The sequence below is a fragment of the Acipenser ruthenus genome, chromosome 5 (genome assembly GCF_902713425.1).
Source record: "Acipenser ruthenus chromosome 5, fAciRut3.2 maternal haplotype, whole genome shotgun sequence".
In the NCBI taxonomy this organism is placed as follows: domain Eukaryota; kingdom Metazoa; phylum Chordata; class Actinopteri; order Acipenseriformes; family Acipenseridae; genus Acipenser; species Acipenser ruthenus.
The window spans coordinates 32,210,817-32,228,464 of record NC_081193.1 but is presented as its reverse complement, the minus strand read 5'-3'; the positions used below and the strand labels follow the sequence as shown (position 1 = coordinate 32,228,464).

Sequence of the window (17,648 nt, the reverse complement as noted above, 5' to 3'; positions counted from 1 at the left end):
TTCTCGCGCTTTGACAGGGGTCAACGCTGGTGCAAGTTGCACCTTTTCTTTATCTTAGAAACATTTCGTTGTCTCTAACACCAGGTAAACCGTGACTCATTTTTGGATATGTACTTTTACAGCAGACTAAATGCGTTTACCTTATTGATTGAAAGTTGTCAAGTTGCAGACACACACACACACACACACAAAAAGACAAATCAGTCCTAACCTTCCAGTTACGTATCCAGGAAGTGACGCCTTAATTTTAACGTCATACAGAGGCGGGGTGGTGAGCGTTGGTTGGGGCGAGAACTTAAATTTGAAAAACGGATAACTAATTACAGGACATTGTTTTGTGTTCAGATGAATATTATCCTGTTTGATTGTTACTTTTTTCTAAATTTATTTTGCATCGTGTAGTCAACTTCAACAGGTAAATTTCTAGTTACTTCTTAATCCTTTTTAAAATGGTGCATACTGATTCAGTGTTGATCAGGAACCCTTTGTAAGACGATTGACTGATCGCTGACTTGATTTTAAAATATATATTATATATATATATATATATATATATTAATTCGGCAATGGTTTTGTAAAACAGTTTTTATCCAGAATAAGTTGTTTGGATTTTGTTTGGACGTCTTATCTTGACAACGTACAATGCTTGCATCTCAGTAATAAGTTGGAGTGGAGTTTAGCAGTCGCTCCACCTTGTAAAACACATAGCACCCGGATGTTATTTATATTGCAGGGTTTAAGCTAATTATAATGGTCATAAACAGACTATTCTTAAAACTACTTTTATCATTAATGCTATTTTGAATTAGTTTTATTCGGCAAGGCAGCACATAAATTATGTTCAGTTAGTAGCTGAGAAAAATGTTTAAGTTTCTGTGGCCACCCCTGATCCTTAGATAGTGTGTTAGTAAGTATATTATTTGTCTAAAATAACTAATGCAAGTTTTTATAAGACTGTACAACGTGTATTTTTAGTACTAGACAATCAGCCGTGAATCTTCCTTGAGTGTTGAAAAAGTTATTATGGATGACCAACCTAGATCTTTAATATTGCATTGCGTTGTAGCATTAAAACAAAATATGTTGCAGTGATAGTTTTACAGCAGTCCGTAATGTACTAGCAAGTCTGGTCTGCAGATTCCATTGTAAATTTCAGCAGGTTTTGTGTGTGTTTGTTTGTTTTTTTTAACAATGATGTGCACGTGTTTTCCACAGGCAGCAGGCACTGTTGAAATGAGTCTCCTTGAAATCAGTGAAAATGTGAAGCTTGCCCGAGAATATGCCTTACTTGGGAATTATAATTCTGCCATTGTCTATTACCAAGGAGTGCTTGAACAGATGAGGAAGTATCTGTTTTCTGTTAAAGACCCTTTATTACAACAAAAATGGCAACAGGTAAGTTACAAACAAATGTATTTGCATGTGAAGAGTATGTGGTCGTTTTACATTATCCATAACAATTAGCAAGCTCCTGGAGTTTTCATGTGGATGTAGTTTGTTTGACTTCCATAAAAATGTGATAATAGTACTGTATCAGCATAATCTTTGTGGTGCTGAAAAAAAAGTACAGTAAGGCTGTAATAGTTTAAATGTTTACTGTTAAACTAATATAAAAATCTAAACCAAAAAGTGCCTGTCATGAAGGTCTTGTATTGATTTTACGTTTTGTTTTTTTTTCCCCAAAGAGACTAGTCGTTTTTATTTATAATGATGAATAGGGTCATTCCACGCCAACTCAACCAGAAAAGGGACATTTCGTTCCCCGTCCGTCTCAGATTTTCCTAGAAAAATTCACCTGGGGGTTTTCTGACATGCTGAGTTCAGAAATGATAGCCGTTATATATATTTATTTAAATGTCCCCTTTGACCTGTGACCTTGCAAAGGTCAACCTAAAGTGAGAAAGGGACCTTGACCAGAAAAATCACCCTGGGTGCAATTTAGGTGCTACCATCATGTGTAGCACCTCGTTCTACTCATGTTGCATCTAGGGATTTTCAGAAAAAAAATACTAGGAGCACCCTACTCACTTCTGGCAAACTGCCAGACGAGGGGTAACTGACGAGTTTTATTTGAACTTCAGCCTAATCCTTTACCTTGTAAGGGATGTGTGTCCTAAAATGTAAGTATTGCTGTAAGACCCTTAGGTACCAATCTTCCAAATTCTGTGAAACATTTGGTTTCAAGGCCCACCACTGGTCATTAAACCCCCTTGAAATTTGAATTTTTGCTATTTGTACCAAGTACAGGCCGTAATAACTTGCGTGGGGGGACTCCAAAAAACCACCCAAAGATATGTTTGGATAGATATTGATGAGATCTACAAGCATCGAGCAAAATATTATGTTATTGGGGGATTTTGGTATCCTGGCTATTTCATCAACTTTGCATTCTCTGATCCTAGAGGAAAAAGTACCAATATGTGCTTCCACTGGCACTAGCTTGGAGCTGAGGGGTTATGAACTTGCATGGGACTTGGGACTTCTTTGTTACGATGAGACATTTGAAACTACCAAAACCTTACTTGGTTGGGTTTTAAATGCTAAATTCTTTCTTTAAAAAAATAAATAAATAAATAAAATAGTTCCGTGTTTACAGCACCGTTTATACACCTGTCTCTGTCATCGAAGACCTCCTAAACCAAAGACTTTCAGTTGTGTCTGAAATTGACTGAAAGGCTAGCACGAGAATGCAGCAACTGGCTTTTTCACAAATGGTTGGTCAGTAAATCAGTTATCCCCCTAGGCAGGCACCACAACTTACAAAAAAAAAAAAAAAAAACTTTATCACTTTTTGGTTTTTAAAATCCAATTAAGTGAGGTCTTGGTAGTTTCAAAATCTGAGACGGACGGGCAACGGCACTGGTTGAGTTGGCATGGAATGACCCAATTGTAAACTTCAACCCATATTTAGAGATGATGAAACGGCAGAATAAGTGGCATATTTTTTCTTTTTAAATATGGTAATACATTAGGTCCACTTGTTTTCTGACAGGTCTGGCAAGAGATAAGTAAAGAACATAAACATGTCATGGAAATTCTGGCAACCCTGGATGGCTTTAAAGTAGAAAGCACTCCTTCTAAACCAGCAAGTGAAGATGGAGACATTTGGCCAGTGCAAGTTGAACGCAGGTACTCTTGTTTCAAAGCTAGTTTTGGTTTGCTGGCATATGATGATGATGATGATGATGATACAGATTGAATATTATTGTTTAATTCTGTCTTGGTTCTCTTTCAAGGTGGTGTGGTCCATCGGTAACACTCTTTGCTGTCCTGGATGGCATTTCTAATTAGCAGCATGACTTTTTAACTGACACCTTGGATTTTCCTTAATAAGCAATTAGGGGTTCCCGAGTGGCACATCTGGTAAAGGCGCTCCGCGTGGAGTGCAGGACACACCTTATAGCCTGGACGTCGCCAGTTTGAGTCCAGGCTATTCCACTGCCTACCGTGGACGTTGAGCTCCCAGGGGGCGGCGCACAATTGGCAGAGTGCTGCCCGGGAGGGAGGGCTTAGGTCGGCCAAGGTGCCCTCGGGTGTACTCTGCTCACCGCGCACCAGCGACCCCTGTGGTCTGGCTGGGCGCCTGCGGGCTTGCCTGTAAGCTGCCCAGAGCTGCGTTGTCCTCCGACGCTGTAGCTCTGGGTTGGCTACTTGGCGGGCCTGCAGTGTGAAAAGAAGCAGTCGGCTGACTGCACATGGCGACTACTAAATTAAAAAAAATAACAATTTCCTGCTCAATTGTGCATGTCCATCTGAAACCATCCTTCCACTTTTCTTGGCATATACTATATTGTGACAAAAAATAACTAAGTACAGTATTTCTTAAATATCACATTCAGTGTTGCTATGTAATCATTCTACACTTCATTACTCAAATTTGTGAAGTATAGTGCATCATTGTATTTAGTCACTTTTCAGTAGATATGTCCAGAATTCATTTAAGGTTTTCAGTCCGCAGTACTATGCTGTGGTGCTAAAAATGTATTGTACAAAGAAGATACATAAAAGTGCTGAGTATCCGTTTATTCCTCTTACTCATTTTTATATTCAATTTATGAGAGAACCACAGGTCAACTATTGCTTTGGCTGTGATGATCTTCTTAATAGCTTGGTATTCTAGAATCTAAAGTAGGCTACCTTTTATTGTGTTGTCATTGTAGGAACATTGGCATTGGAGCACAAGGAGAAAATGAATGACAAGGGAAAGTAAAAGGCATTTAAAGTCATGTCCCCATTGGAACTTATTAGCAGCAACTATTTTGCTGGGATTGTAGGTCTCGCACTACAATGATAAATCATTCAAACCACAATATGTTCCAAATACTATAAACAGATTGTGTTGATATCAGGTTTTGTCTTTTTGTTGTAAAATTTAGTGTTTGGTGGCTACCTCTGATCAAGCTGAGTGTACTTTCTCTTGCACTTTGTATGACAGACCCAACTCTCTTTGCTTGCAGGCCTGATACAGCATAGTGTGCGAGAAATACACTCTTCATTAGAGGTAGCCACGAACTCTTACAAAGATACAGTAAATGTAAAGAGAACTATGAAAGAGTTGTAACGTTCGTTATTTAAGGCCGTCACCGTGTCCTGCAAGGCGACATCCAGTTCCATACAATGATGCCAAACCTCACCACAACAACCGATTAAGTGCTGCTCAGAAAGGCCAACATCGGCAATCTCCACGGAGTGCAAACAGTGACCGAGTGAGACCTGTCAGGGGGAAAGAGAGAAAGGAGGCACAGGGCAAAGCAAAAGAGGACAAGGTCAGTTTTGTTATGAATAACAATAAAATGGTGTGATTATTCATGAACTTTTTGGCTTCTCTAAGCAGTCAAAGCTAGTTTAATTAATCTTACATTTTATTTATTCATCAAACATTTTTCATCTTTAGTATTTGAGTATAGGGGTATATTCTAAACTTCCCAAAGCCTTTATGGATCAGATCATGCTTGTAGTAAACAGTTAACCCTAATCATTTGTGTGTTTTTTTTTTTTTTTTGTATGTATTTTTACAGAGCAAATCTGCTGCTTCTGCTAATGTTTCAGAATCTGAAATTAAGAAATTTGATGGGACCGGATATGATAAAGACTTGGTAGAGGCCCTGGAAAGAGATATAATATCGCAAAATCCAAACGTTAAATGGTAAATGTAATTGTTTTATTTGAGCATCTTTTACTTTCGGCATAGTAAGGGAAGAAGTTGCAGTGTTCGCGCCATTATGCCAATGACCCCCTGAAATAAAAAATGTCCCGCTGAATTTCTCAACGCGCCCGTATGTCCCCCATCCCAGACGAGACGCAATACCAACACACAGTATGTGAATGCATTTCTTATTACCATGACACATCTGACGACAGGCTAATCTTTTTTACTTGTTTGTTTACACTTGCGTTTTCATAATTAAACTCCCGTGTTTTTATTCTCCAGTCCAGTAGAATGCGCTCGCACCCTCCCTGATTACTTATTCAGTTTCACAGTAAAGACTAAGGTAACGTTATAAAATATGTGAAATGTGTCTTTTCAGTGTGATTTTATACAGCACTGTATATAATACATCTTGCATTGAGATAACACCACTGGAATCGGAGTAAAGGAAATTATTATGTAATACAGTTCACGTGCAGTCACGGTTTTGGTAAGTAGCATTTTCAAAACCATATCATTATATGCAGTATTAAAATATAGCAAATCCACAAAACCAGCGAAATACATATTGTATATTTGACATTTTATTTTTAGTGTTCTGTGTAACACGGGCCATCGTTTAACCTTGAAAAAAATTAAATACAGTACCTGAAGCAGATATACGCGTTTATCATATCAACAACATCAACTTGTGTTGCAAAAACAAAAAATGCTTTGAAAACTGTTCAAAATATTTACTTGGGGCTAAGAATGAAAAATGTCAAAAAAATGCAATTTTTGATATGGCAATTGTCACAATAAAGGGGCAACTGGAAGGTAAGAATTTACCACAGTCAGGACAATGGCATTTAAATACGACTATTAAACTTTATCTGTTGGTAATGTGGTTTCTTCTAATGCAGCGGTTTTTAAACTGGGGTACGCGAGAAAAATTCTGAAATGGCAGACAACGCATTTTACTTAGTACCACTTCCCAATCTATTGCAAACTTTTATTATGTAATCAACGTTTAATCGCTAACATCAGACTGCTGTGCTGTAACAGAGGGTTCAGTTCACACATAACTAATTTACATATTAAATATGTACGTTATAAATAAACCCTGTTTAAATGTTGAACAGTTGAGCGGTTACTGCAGTCTGTCAGAAACAAAGGTATTGCCATGCGGTCTAGTATTGCCATGAGTTACGTCTGGTGTGAGAGTTAAGAGTGTTTAGCTTTCAATCCAGTGAAAAAATATGGATTGTTGGCTCAATACCAGAACATTACTAGCAAAGGGCGATCAAGACGAAATACCATTGGAGATTAAAAACACCCAAAATGTCTTGACTGAAGCTCTCTCCAATTTCCCTGCCATCATCAGTGATTTGATCATCAGTGATTTGTGTGGTAACAAGCAGGGACATCCATCAAACTGATACTAGGTAAGCGTTTTATTATTGTTTTTTAATTGGCATCAGTACTGTACGTTTTAGTCACCAAGAATTAAAAAATGCCAATATGTTTTCATAATGAGGTCAGCTGTAGAGAGCTGTGGATAGTGAACTTTTCTTTGCCGCCTTTTCTGTAATTGTATTATCAATAAAAATACATGATTGCCATTTGCTATCATGGAATAGTCCTATGTCATTTCTGAGTGACTGAGTTTAGCTTGGAGGCTTTGTTTATTTTAATTAATTAGTAATTACAATAAAATGATGTTTCCAACAACTAGAAACCTGTTTGAGGGATTATTTTTATCCAAAAGTAAATGTAATATATATTTTTTCCATTATAATACTGTAACTTATAATTTTATCCATCACACACGCCAAGGCTTGTGCATTGCAGCGTGTTATTGTACAAACCTTTTTTTCTGTTTAAATTTTATTATGACTCTCAGATGGGGGGTACGCAGTGGACTTACTTTTTGGAAAGGGGTATGTAGCTTAAAAAGATTGAAAACCCCTGTTCTAATGTGATCTGGTACAATGAATATCCTCTACTCAGTAATACACCAGCATCACTGTGCCACATTTCCCAATACTTTCCCCAAAAGTGACAGTGAGTATTGTAGAGACACCTTGGTTGTATCTACAGCTTTACAATTTAATTTTTTGTTCTTCAAAAACAAAAGGTCAGTAAACTCTGCTGGCATATTTAAAAACACACAAAAATAAGAAATGGTGGTTGGTTATGAATTATCAAACGTATTGACCCCCTCACCGAAGAAAATGTCCCCCTAAAATTTAGAGTGGGGGCCACATTGACCCTCAGTCTGTAAGTCCTGGAGCAAACACTGAAGTTGGATTATTAATTATTTTAGTATTTAACAAGCCTGTCTAAGTAATGAAATATCCCCTGTACATTTTTGTTGTGTTGATTCCCAATTCGTTATGTGCCAAGTGACCATTCATTTTCCTTCCATACATAGCTGGTGGTCTTAACTTTAACATACATTTCTAGTTTGTAACTCTCCACTCAACTCCTTCATCTAAATGTAATGTTAATATTTTGCAGGGATGATATAGCAGACTTGGGAGAGGCAAAAAAACTGCTAAAAGAAGCTGTGGTTTTGCCCATGTGGATGCCAGAATTCTTCAAAGGAATTAGACGACCATGGAAGGTATGTTATGGAGGGGTAGGGGCATGCTGGTAAAAATATATTGTCACAATTTCAGGGGCATTCTTTAGATTTCAGTCCACAGTAGGCTTTATTTAACCTAGTGTACTGTATTGCCATTTTTAAATTAAAATATGTGTTTCAATTAAAACTGCACAACAGGTAATGGTTTATGTAATTTTTTTTTTTTTAAGGATGTAATTATTGTTTCTTAACACTAGAACCGCAGAGATTTCGGACTATGTACAACCGCTGCACCCGCAAAATGTGCAGCTCCATTTTAAAACCGCTTCAATATGAAAAACAAACAATTGGATACAACTTAATATTTTTATTTATGAACATCATACATAACATCATTCATACATAACAGGGGGGAGTAGGGGGTAGGGGGTAGGGTAGCGGTAGCCGTAGCCCTTTACTTCTAACAAACATCTCACGAAATATACGCAAAGTATAACTGCAACTTAAGATTGTGTGCTATACAAACTCCTCCCCTTGCCCCTGAATAAAATATTTGTTATGCAGTCTTCTTACTTTTACAGGGAGTGTTGATGGTTGGCCCTCCTGGAACAGGAAAAACACTGCTGGCCAAAGCTGTAGCCACTGAATGTAAAACAACCTTTTTCAATGTTTCTTCTTCAACACTCACTTCCAAGTACAGAGGGGAATCTGAGAAATTAGTGCGTCTCTTATTTGAAATGGTAAAGACTAATATTTTATCAATACATTTTGTTTTGAAGGTTAATGGTGATGTGAAAAATAATAAATCAATTATGGTGAATCCCTCATGGTTACCTTTTTTTGAAAACTGAGAAATGAACAGGAATAATGAGCTATACCTATGCAGTATATCCCTTGACCTATTTTTTAAACTTTTTAAAATCAGATTGCAGAATTGCTGCTACACATTAGCAACTGGGTCACGTATACAGATAATTATAATTGGTGTACTTGGTTCTCTATTTATCGTTTCACTAGGCAAGATTCTACGCTCCGACTACTATATTCGTTGATGAGATTGATTCAATCTGCAGCCGCAGAGGGACGTCAGAAGAGCATGAAGCCAGCAGAAGGGTCAAAACCGAGCTTTTAGTTCAGATGGATGGTGAATATAACTGATATGTATTTGCCTTGTATTTTGTCTGAGCAGCTGCAGAAAATGTGTGACATTTTCAAACACTTCTATAAATTAGAATTCACTGTTGGATTGTGCAATATTTCTATTTTTATAATAATAATTAATAATAATAATAATAATAATATATATATATATATATAATCTATCAAGCATCAAAAGAAACTTACCACTATTATAAGTGATGGACATTGACGAAATGTTTTTGGTTTCTTTTTAATCACTCGATCATTCATCCTTGACCATGATGCGCTTGAGTGTCTGTGACTGAAGTATGTGCACGTAATCACCTAATTAGTGAGACCGTTGATTGGACACTGGATATGGAGTGAATTCAGCTGTTGAATTGCAAGCTTGAATAAAAGCAATAAAGAAAATCACAGAAAAAAAACGATATGCCATGTCGGTCGAGAGCAGTGTCTTCGTGCAATCGGCATGCTGGAGGCTGGACTAGGGCAGCGTACTGTGGCTCGCCGTCTTGGGTGCTTGCAGCCAGCAATTTCAAACCTGGCGAGACGGTATAACCAGACACGCTCTGTCAATGACAGGCCACGAACCTGGGAGACCAAGAGTCACAACACCTGCCCAAGATCGACAGATGCTGCAAAATGAGCTAGGTGATGTCAGGAGGCTGTGTGGTCCAGTGGTTAAAGAAAAGGGCTTGTAACCAGGAGGTCTCCGGTTCAAATCGGTCCCCAGTTCAGCCACTGACTCATTGTGTGACCCTGAGCAAGTCACTTAACCTCCTTGTGCTCCGTCTTTCGGGCGAGATGTAATTGTAAGTGACTCTGCAGCTGATGCATTGTTCATACACCCTAGTCTCCGTAAGTCGCCTTGGATAAAGGCGTCTGCTAAATAAACAAATAATAATAATGTCAATTGTTAATCAGTACAATAAAAAGTCACTGCACCTGCTCTAAAACAGAGTTTATCACTTTTCGATCACATTTTACTGTATTTTATTCAAATATAAGTGATAAGTTTATTTTGATGCTCAGTGTGTGTGTGTGTATAATTAATATATATTCTACAGTTTTTGACATCTTTTATGGCCAAAAGTTCTACATGTATTAAGCTCATTTAAATAGTTTTCAGTTAAAGTTTATAGTTATGAAATTCAGTTAAGCTAAATATAAGTTCTGTTTTCACTGTGAAATCAGTTTGTGAGCAGGAGTCATGTAGTTCTGTGCTGCAGGTGTTGGAGGGGCATCAGACAATGAAGATCCTTCAAAAATGGTTATGGTTCTGGCAGCCACCAACTTTCCATGGGACATAGATGAGGCTCTTAAAAGACGATTAGAAAAAAGGATTTACATCCCCTTGCCTTCAGGTATTCATTGAATGTTTCAAAAACCTTTACTTGCACAAATATCACACTTTAACCAACTGGCTTTGACATTACATTTATCTTAACTAAGTAATTCTAGAATCGTTAATACATTTAGATTAGACGTTTCACACTTGAGTGTTAAAGCACAGTGAGCTGGGAGGAATCACACTAGGTAGATTTCGGGAGTAAAAACTGTGCAATTTTATTTTTGCAAGTCAACTGTGTTTTTCATTTAATATATACTGAATTTCTGTTTTGTTTTCAGCTGAAGGCAGGGAAGAACTCCTAAAAATAAACCTGAAAGAGCTAGAATTGGCAAGTGATGTTGATCTAGCTAAAATAGCAGAGCAGATGGATGGTTATTCTGGTGCTGACATTACAAATGTGTGCCGGTGGGTGTCTAATGTGATCACTTACTGTATAAAACGGACACGCTTCACTGTTTGAGTATTGGTATTTATTTGTTCTAATTTTACTTTTTATTTATTTATTTATTCTTTTTCAGGGATGCCTCGCTGATGGCAATGCGACGTCGTATTGAAGGTTTGACGCCAGAAGAGATCCGAAACATTTCAAAAGATGAAATGCACATGCCAACCACCATGAACGATTTTGAAAGCTCTTTAAAAAAGGTCTCTAAATCAGTGTCTGCTTCAGACATTGAAAAATATGAGGAGTGGATTGCAGAATTTGGGTCCTGTTAAGACTGTCCTTCACAAAAAAAAGTTAGCAAAAATCCTGCCTTAAGTCTTTTTTTTAAATAAGCTCAGAATATCAAGAGTTGCAGTTAATATTTTGTAAGAAATATGTAGCTACATTCATAATGTTTAATGGATGTAGATGTGTTGCTTGAGAAATGGTGGACGCACACTCCTATAAATAAAGTAAAACTGGGCATCTTGAGGATCATTGAGGCTTACTCTCATATGTTGCAGAGTGCTCTTTCTGTGGCTTAATTTTCTTACTTTTATTCAATTGCAAGGGCCAGTAGGTGAAGGGATTAGATTACTATTTTTTTTTGTTTGTTTTGGTTATAATAAAAAAAAAAAAATACTTCATGGTACTTCTCAGAATGACTTCTGTAAAAGTACTTAATTGAATAAGAAACTAGATGTGTGAAATTGAATAGTTATTTAGAGAACAAAAAACACTTCATTCTTTTAACCAATTTAACAATGTGTAGATAAAGTCTGACTGTACAGTAATGTTATAGTTCAGAGTGACTTTACTGTACAAGTGCCTTTTGCTTTTCAGAATTTTTAGCACTGGATATTTTTAGAAAACAACTTTAAACAGCACTAAAGTTGTACTGTCCCAGATAATCTCTTTAACCACACAAAAGAGAGTTAACAAAGCTAAATATAATACGAATAAAGGCAAACTACCCCTTATGTAACTGTCATTTGTGGTACACAGCTGCCTCATTGAACCAATAACTGACTAATATTTTAACATTTCATGATTTCTTTCACTTCAAAAAATCATTACCTATTGCAAGGGTTTTCAAGGGGGGGAGGGAGAGTCATGGATTTTCACTCTGATATATTATTAGGTGGGTGAAGAAGGTGTTTGGCTCATGAACTTTGCTGTTTTCAATTTGTCGTATCGGTGAAGCACAACCTTTCTGCATTTTTTAGAAGTATTACTGCTTCGATAAATTAATAATAATCACAGTACTCATACTTTGAAGGTTTTTGATTGATTTATTAGTTGTGGCTGCATTTTAGTAACAGCAATAGCGGCTGGTTGCATTTGTTTTTGGTGTTTTGAAATGGATACTTTCGTACTTGAAAGAAAAACGAAGGAAGAAAAAGTCTACAGAAAGGGCAAAGCAACAAAGTTATACAGAGTCACTTTGGTTAATTTTTATGCTGGCTTTAACAAAAAAAAGTATCATTAGTTATAGTTTTATCTTGCGGTTAATGTTTTTGATGTAAACATTTTAAGTGGCACGCATAATCATGCTGAGATGGGAAGTAAATGGTAACGTGAAACACAGTGAAGACTCTTAATATTATTTATAATAACTTTGCCGAATAGAAAGCGAATGAGTGTTTCCAAAGAGATTCCCAAGTACTGTCTTTTAAGTCTGTGCATCCAAAGACATGTAATTAAACGTTTTTAAGAATTAAGATGACTGTCTGGTATTCTGTTCTAATCCAGCAGTTTGTCAGCCCCAAACTTGTGACAAATTACATATTCATTAAACAAGGGGGGGGAGAAGGGGGGCTGTGTTAATCAGATTATTCTGCCTTTTATTGCAACTGTGGTACCATTCAGTGAGCAAAAATTGTAAAGTGGTACTTTAGCTGAAACCTCTAAAAAGGCCAATTTTTGTAGTCTCAAAAACATTTGTCATTTAATCAAACATAGTCCAAATATGACACACTTCAGTAAAAGTTTTATTTTCTCTTTGCTGAGCAGTAGTAAACATTACACCATTGGATACATTTTGGTCATCTTAATTTTCAACAAAACATTTGCGTAATTGTCACACACTATGCCATGCTTCAATGCCATTACAGTTAAAAAAATGTATGATTTGGAAAGATATGAAAAGGGCACGCTAAGCATTAAGGACAGAACATGATGGGTCAAATTTAAATTACATTAACAGCAACACAAACCATGCATAAAAAGTGTTTATCAAGACAAAATACTTTGTCTTTTATCTGTTCTGTGAATCTGGGGGGTGAAACGCCATTGTTGACCAGAAACTAAGTAATGGAAGACCACCTTTTTTCATGGTCGGGAAAGAAAATGAAACACAATCTAAAATAATTTGGAAAGCCAGATACAACATAAATCGTTATATCTTATTTAGTTATATATCCTCTTGTAACCCCCACCCCTCCCTGCCTACGGAAGGTATTTTGTAGCATGCAATATATTGTATGTTGTTACTGTACAGGGGAGGTCGCATGAGGATGTACAGACATACTAGTACTATTTAAGCAATTGAACCTGAAGAAGAGAGCATCATCTGGTAAGGCGAGGGCATTTAACAAAACTAGAAGGGCTTTACCAGACAAAGCCCTCTTGAGAGGGTTCTATTGCTATAGAAAATGGATACGAAACAAAAATAAATGCATTTACAGTTTTTGTTATATTTCTTTGTGATTTTTATGCAGTGCTAGTTTTTGTTGCTAATCAATACAAACGTTTTCCTCATTATTCTGCGAATAATGCTATTTGCTCAAAATTCCTGCGGTCTCGTAGCCTTCACAAAGGTTTCATCCCAGCAGTGGAGGCTTCTTTGGTATTTCCAGTTGCCAAATAATAATAAAAAGCTTTTACTTACAAGGACTGTTCTTCAGTTCAGATATCTCATACAAAAAAAGCAAACATGGTTTGTTAACTGTAAAACATGTAAAAAATAAAAAGTACAGCTCACATTTTTTTAAAGTTTAGGTTTGAGTGCATGTTTGTGTATTTGTGTAATATTCAGTATTTACGTTAATGTTAGGTCCAAACATTTATTAGCAAAATAAATCAAATAAAAAGTTTTAGTAATTAAAATATCTAGTTATCTTCAGCAGGGCCGGCGTTAGACTCGCTGGGGCCCAGTGCAGAAACTAAGGATTGGGCCCCCTGCTCACACATTGGATTTTTGCAGCGTTTCGGTTTTATCAATACCCTAACGATCACATTACTACTATGATTACTGCTACTACTGCCACTCCTAATAATCATAATAATGCAGCATAAAAAGGACTTTTATGCAAGAAAAAAAAACTAAATTGAACGTATTTCTTAAACAGTATGAAACAAACTAAATAAAATCACTTAGAAGTGGACCTTCCTTGCTTTTGAGGCGGTAAAGTCTTCAATTATTTTAGAGAAGTCCAACTTGCTACAGATTTCGTGTTCAATTGAAATCTCAGCCAGACCATTCAGTCGATCCTGTGACATTGTTGAACATAAATAGTTCTTCAGTAACATTAAACGTGAACAGCTTCTCTCTCCTGAGGCCATGGTTATGGGTACAGTCCAAAGGAGATGCAATGCAATGCTTAAGTTTTGGTATAGATCCAACAACTTTTGCTTAGATGTAATTTAACGTCTCCAGAGGTGAATTAGACACCCCCGTTGGCAAGGCATTTACAGCTGAGCATATCTTGGGATTCAAGTCATCAGCATCAATGTCACCCATTTCTTGAGCCAAATGCTTGCAACTTTCACTTAAAGTGTTTGCACCTATAGCCTTCCCCATCTCCCTGATGCTAAAAAGAAAACCAAACATTCTGTAGAAAAAACCCAGCTGAGAAAGCCTCTCGTTCAAGCTAGTTACGGCTGCATCAACTAGTGGGGGGAAGAAAAAAAAATCTCCCTTTAACTTCTCCTCTGCAGTGATTGCGACATCATCAGAACATTCATAATCAAACATCTATTTCTTCCTTCGGCTTCTGTTTTTTATGTTATTTGTTATTTCAATCCTGATCTGTTCTGCGATTTCCCATGCAGATGAGTGAGCTGAAGCAAACCCATTTTGTCTGATCTTGAAGAAATGTTAGCACTGCATTAGTTTCATTTTTAAGGGTTTCCATCCCTAGAGTGGGGCTTTGAAGGAGTCTGCTTCTGCAATTGATCTGAAATAAAACGCCATGCCATACAACAATGCAAATTATGAAGGGCATTGAAGAGATCTCTCATGCAAGGCACCGTGCCTCTGAAGCTGTCACACCATCTCTTTTTTTCTGAACTGCGTGAACTACGAGTGCTTCAAGGCCACAATTTACTAGGTGACATCGAACCACCTTAACACTGCCAATACGAGACTCCCATCGAGCATCTGGCAACTGTTTGTCTGTAAGCTGGGTAACGTACTGTTTAAGTATGGACCAGTGCTGAGTAGAAGAACTGCAAATAACAAAAACACGCTGTAACACCCTGAAAAATGTCACAGACAGCACAGATGATTTTGCAGCATCCAGGATGACCAAATTCAATCTGTGACTGCTACAGGGCATGAACAGAGCTTTTTTCGTTAATGCCCTACACTCTTTTTTTGTACACCTTGTCTTTTGCCCTTCATACTGCTTGCATTGTCATAGCTCTGTCCTCTGCAGTCATTAACACTAATTTTCAAGTTCTCGACGTGGGCCAAAAAAGTATCACATAGCACCTTGCCAGTAGTGGCCTCAACAGCAAGGAATCCAGTAAAAAATTCTGTAACTGAAGCACCAACAGACAGTTAACAATTAACAATGCAGAGTGTAACTGACAGTTGCTCAGTGTGGCTGCTGTCAGGAGTGCTGTCCATGATCACACCAAAATATTAACTCTTTCAGCAATGGAATGAAGAATGTGCTTTCCCATTCCAACAATCAATTCATTTTGAATATCTTTGCTGAGGTAATGATCGGCAATTTCTCTTTTCTTAATTCGCCTTCATTACGGGGTCAAATTTTGCCAACAGTTCAACCTGACCAAGGAAATTTCCATTTCTAGGATCATGTAGTTTTTGTGTAGTTCCACAAAAATCCAGATTCCGCTCTGCCAAATGACAAACTATGCAAACGATTCTCGTTAGAACAGCTCTCCAATAATTCCTTTCCATTACAATTAACTTCATATTGACACTGATCCCTGCGTTCAGAGTCCGCCACGCCTCCATGCTGCCTAAATGTATAAGCAAGCATTGAGCCCTCCTCCGAAATAGAATTATCACGTTTTCCAAAAAGAGTACAACAGGAAAATACTTTATCTGCCAACACTGAATACAAAAGCCATGATCCGAGAACTTTATCAGCATTTTTAAGGTTAATGTAATAGTTCTTCTTGTAAAGCGTCGGGAAACGGCATCGTTATTTTTTGGAAATTCAATATTGAGTATTTGTTTGGGACCTCTTTGGACAAGTTCACATTTCTGGTTGTCAGTTATTTATTCTTTCTGGCCATAGTGCTGGGTCATCAGACTCACCTCGCAGATCAGTGTTCTCTGATTTGTCCTGAACGTTTTCCCCAGTTTCAGCTTGCTCCTCAAAATTCAAAATTGACGTCTTAGTGGACAGAGCGGATGGAGTCGAACATTCCCCACTTTCTGCCTCTTGTGGTGTGAATAATGTAGTTAATTTAGGATCTGCTTCCAAGCGTTTGGCCAAAGTTTTCCTCAGAAGCACGTCCTTTTTGAGCACCGCTGGGATATGAGCGTTTCATCTATGTCTCTAGTTTTTCCCTCCTTCATTTTATATAACCTATTAGCGGTTTTGTTTAACTTAAACCTACCAATAATTAACAGAAAGTAAAATTATTTATTTTTCCCCAAAACACCAACTCCTGGACTCGCCTCACTGATCACACTATGTAACACAATTTTTGTTCCTGGGTAGTAAGTGTTATTTCCTAATTGCTTATGCCTCAAAAGTATAGAACATGGCTATTATTCTCCACAAACTTTGCTTTTGTGACCAGGACAGTGATATTTTGAAATTTACCTATTTCCAGTGAGAAAACAGGCGAATTTGTGTCTTTTCGTTCACATAAAGTCAGAAAAAAACAACATATGAATCCAAATTAACATGTATTTATACTAAAGTAATACAAAAATGAATACAAAAGATTTAGAAGTGAGTAGTTTTTCGAGATTTACGATTATACTGTAAATCACTTTCACGAATCAGCCCCCAAATGTAGTCTCCCATCATGTTCTCGTTATACTGTCCTTCATTGACAGCTCATCCAGGAGCCTCAAAGCCGTGCTGCTCCATAATGGTAAAAAGTACCCGTCTCTTCCCTTGGCTCACTCGGTGCACCTCAAAGAGGATTACAACAGCATCAAGACCTTGCTGGACACCTTGAAGTATGATGAGTACGGCTGGGACCCCCGGAAGGTACTGATGCCACCACTACACATCAAATTGGGCCTTATGAAACAATTTGTCAGAGCTCTAGATAAGGAGTCGGCAGCCTTCAAGTACCTTCAAGACTTCTTCCCTAAGCTGTCTGAGGCAAAGGACAAAGCCGGTGTCTTCATCGGACCACAGATAAAGAAGATCCTGGAGTGCAATGAATTCCCCAAGAAGCTCACTAGTAAGGAGAAAGCGGCTTGGAACAGCTTTGTCGCAGTGGTTCGGGGCTTCCTGGGCAATCACAAGGCCGAAAACTATGTGGAGCTGGTTGAGACTCTGGTGAAGAACTACGGCACAATGGGCTGTAGGATGTCCCTCAAAGTCCATATCCTTGATGCTCATCTTGATAAATTCAAGGAGAACATGGGAGCGTACTCGGAGGAGCAAGGCGAGCGCTTCCACCAGGATATACTGGACTTTGAACGCCGCTACCAAGGACAGTATAACGAGAACATGATGGGAGACTACATTTGGGGGCTGATTCGTGAAAGTGACTTACAGTATAATCGTAAATCTCGAAAAACTACTCACTTCTAAATCTTTTGTAGTCATTTTTGTATTACTTTAGTATAAATACA

The 17,648-nt window shown here is 37.6% G+C and overlaps 1 protein-coding gene across 2 annotated transcripts; it reads left to right on the top strand.

Annotated features, from left to right (window-relative positions):
- On the top strand, positions 1–12,351 carry LOC117403058 (katanin p60 ATPase-containing subunit A1-like). Of its 2 annotated transcripts, none has more exons than XM_059024000.1 (11): positions 1–84; positions 1,216–1,395; positions 2,993–3,129; positions 4,577–4,766; positions 5,019–5,146; positions 7,649–7,754; positions 8,297–8,455; positions 8,733–8,859; positions 10,085–10,219; positions 10,485–10,611; positions 10,725–12,351. In XM_059024000.1, the coding sequence occupies exons 2-11, from the start codon at positions 1,234–1,236 to the stop codon at positions 10,921–10,923; spliced, it is 1,470 nt and encodes a 489-aa protein (XP_058879983.1). In that variant the 5' UTR covers positions 1–84; positions 1,216–1,233; the 3' UTR covers positions 10,924–12,351. The 2 variants fall into 2 exon arrangements, with proteins under 2 accessions (XP_058879983.1, XP_033860822.1); XM_034004931.3 differs by lacking the exon at positions 1–84 and adding an exon at positions 230–415.
- Positions 12,352–17,648: the final 5,297 nt, after the last annotated feature.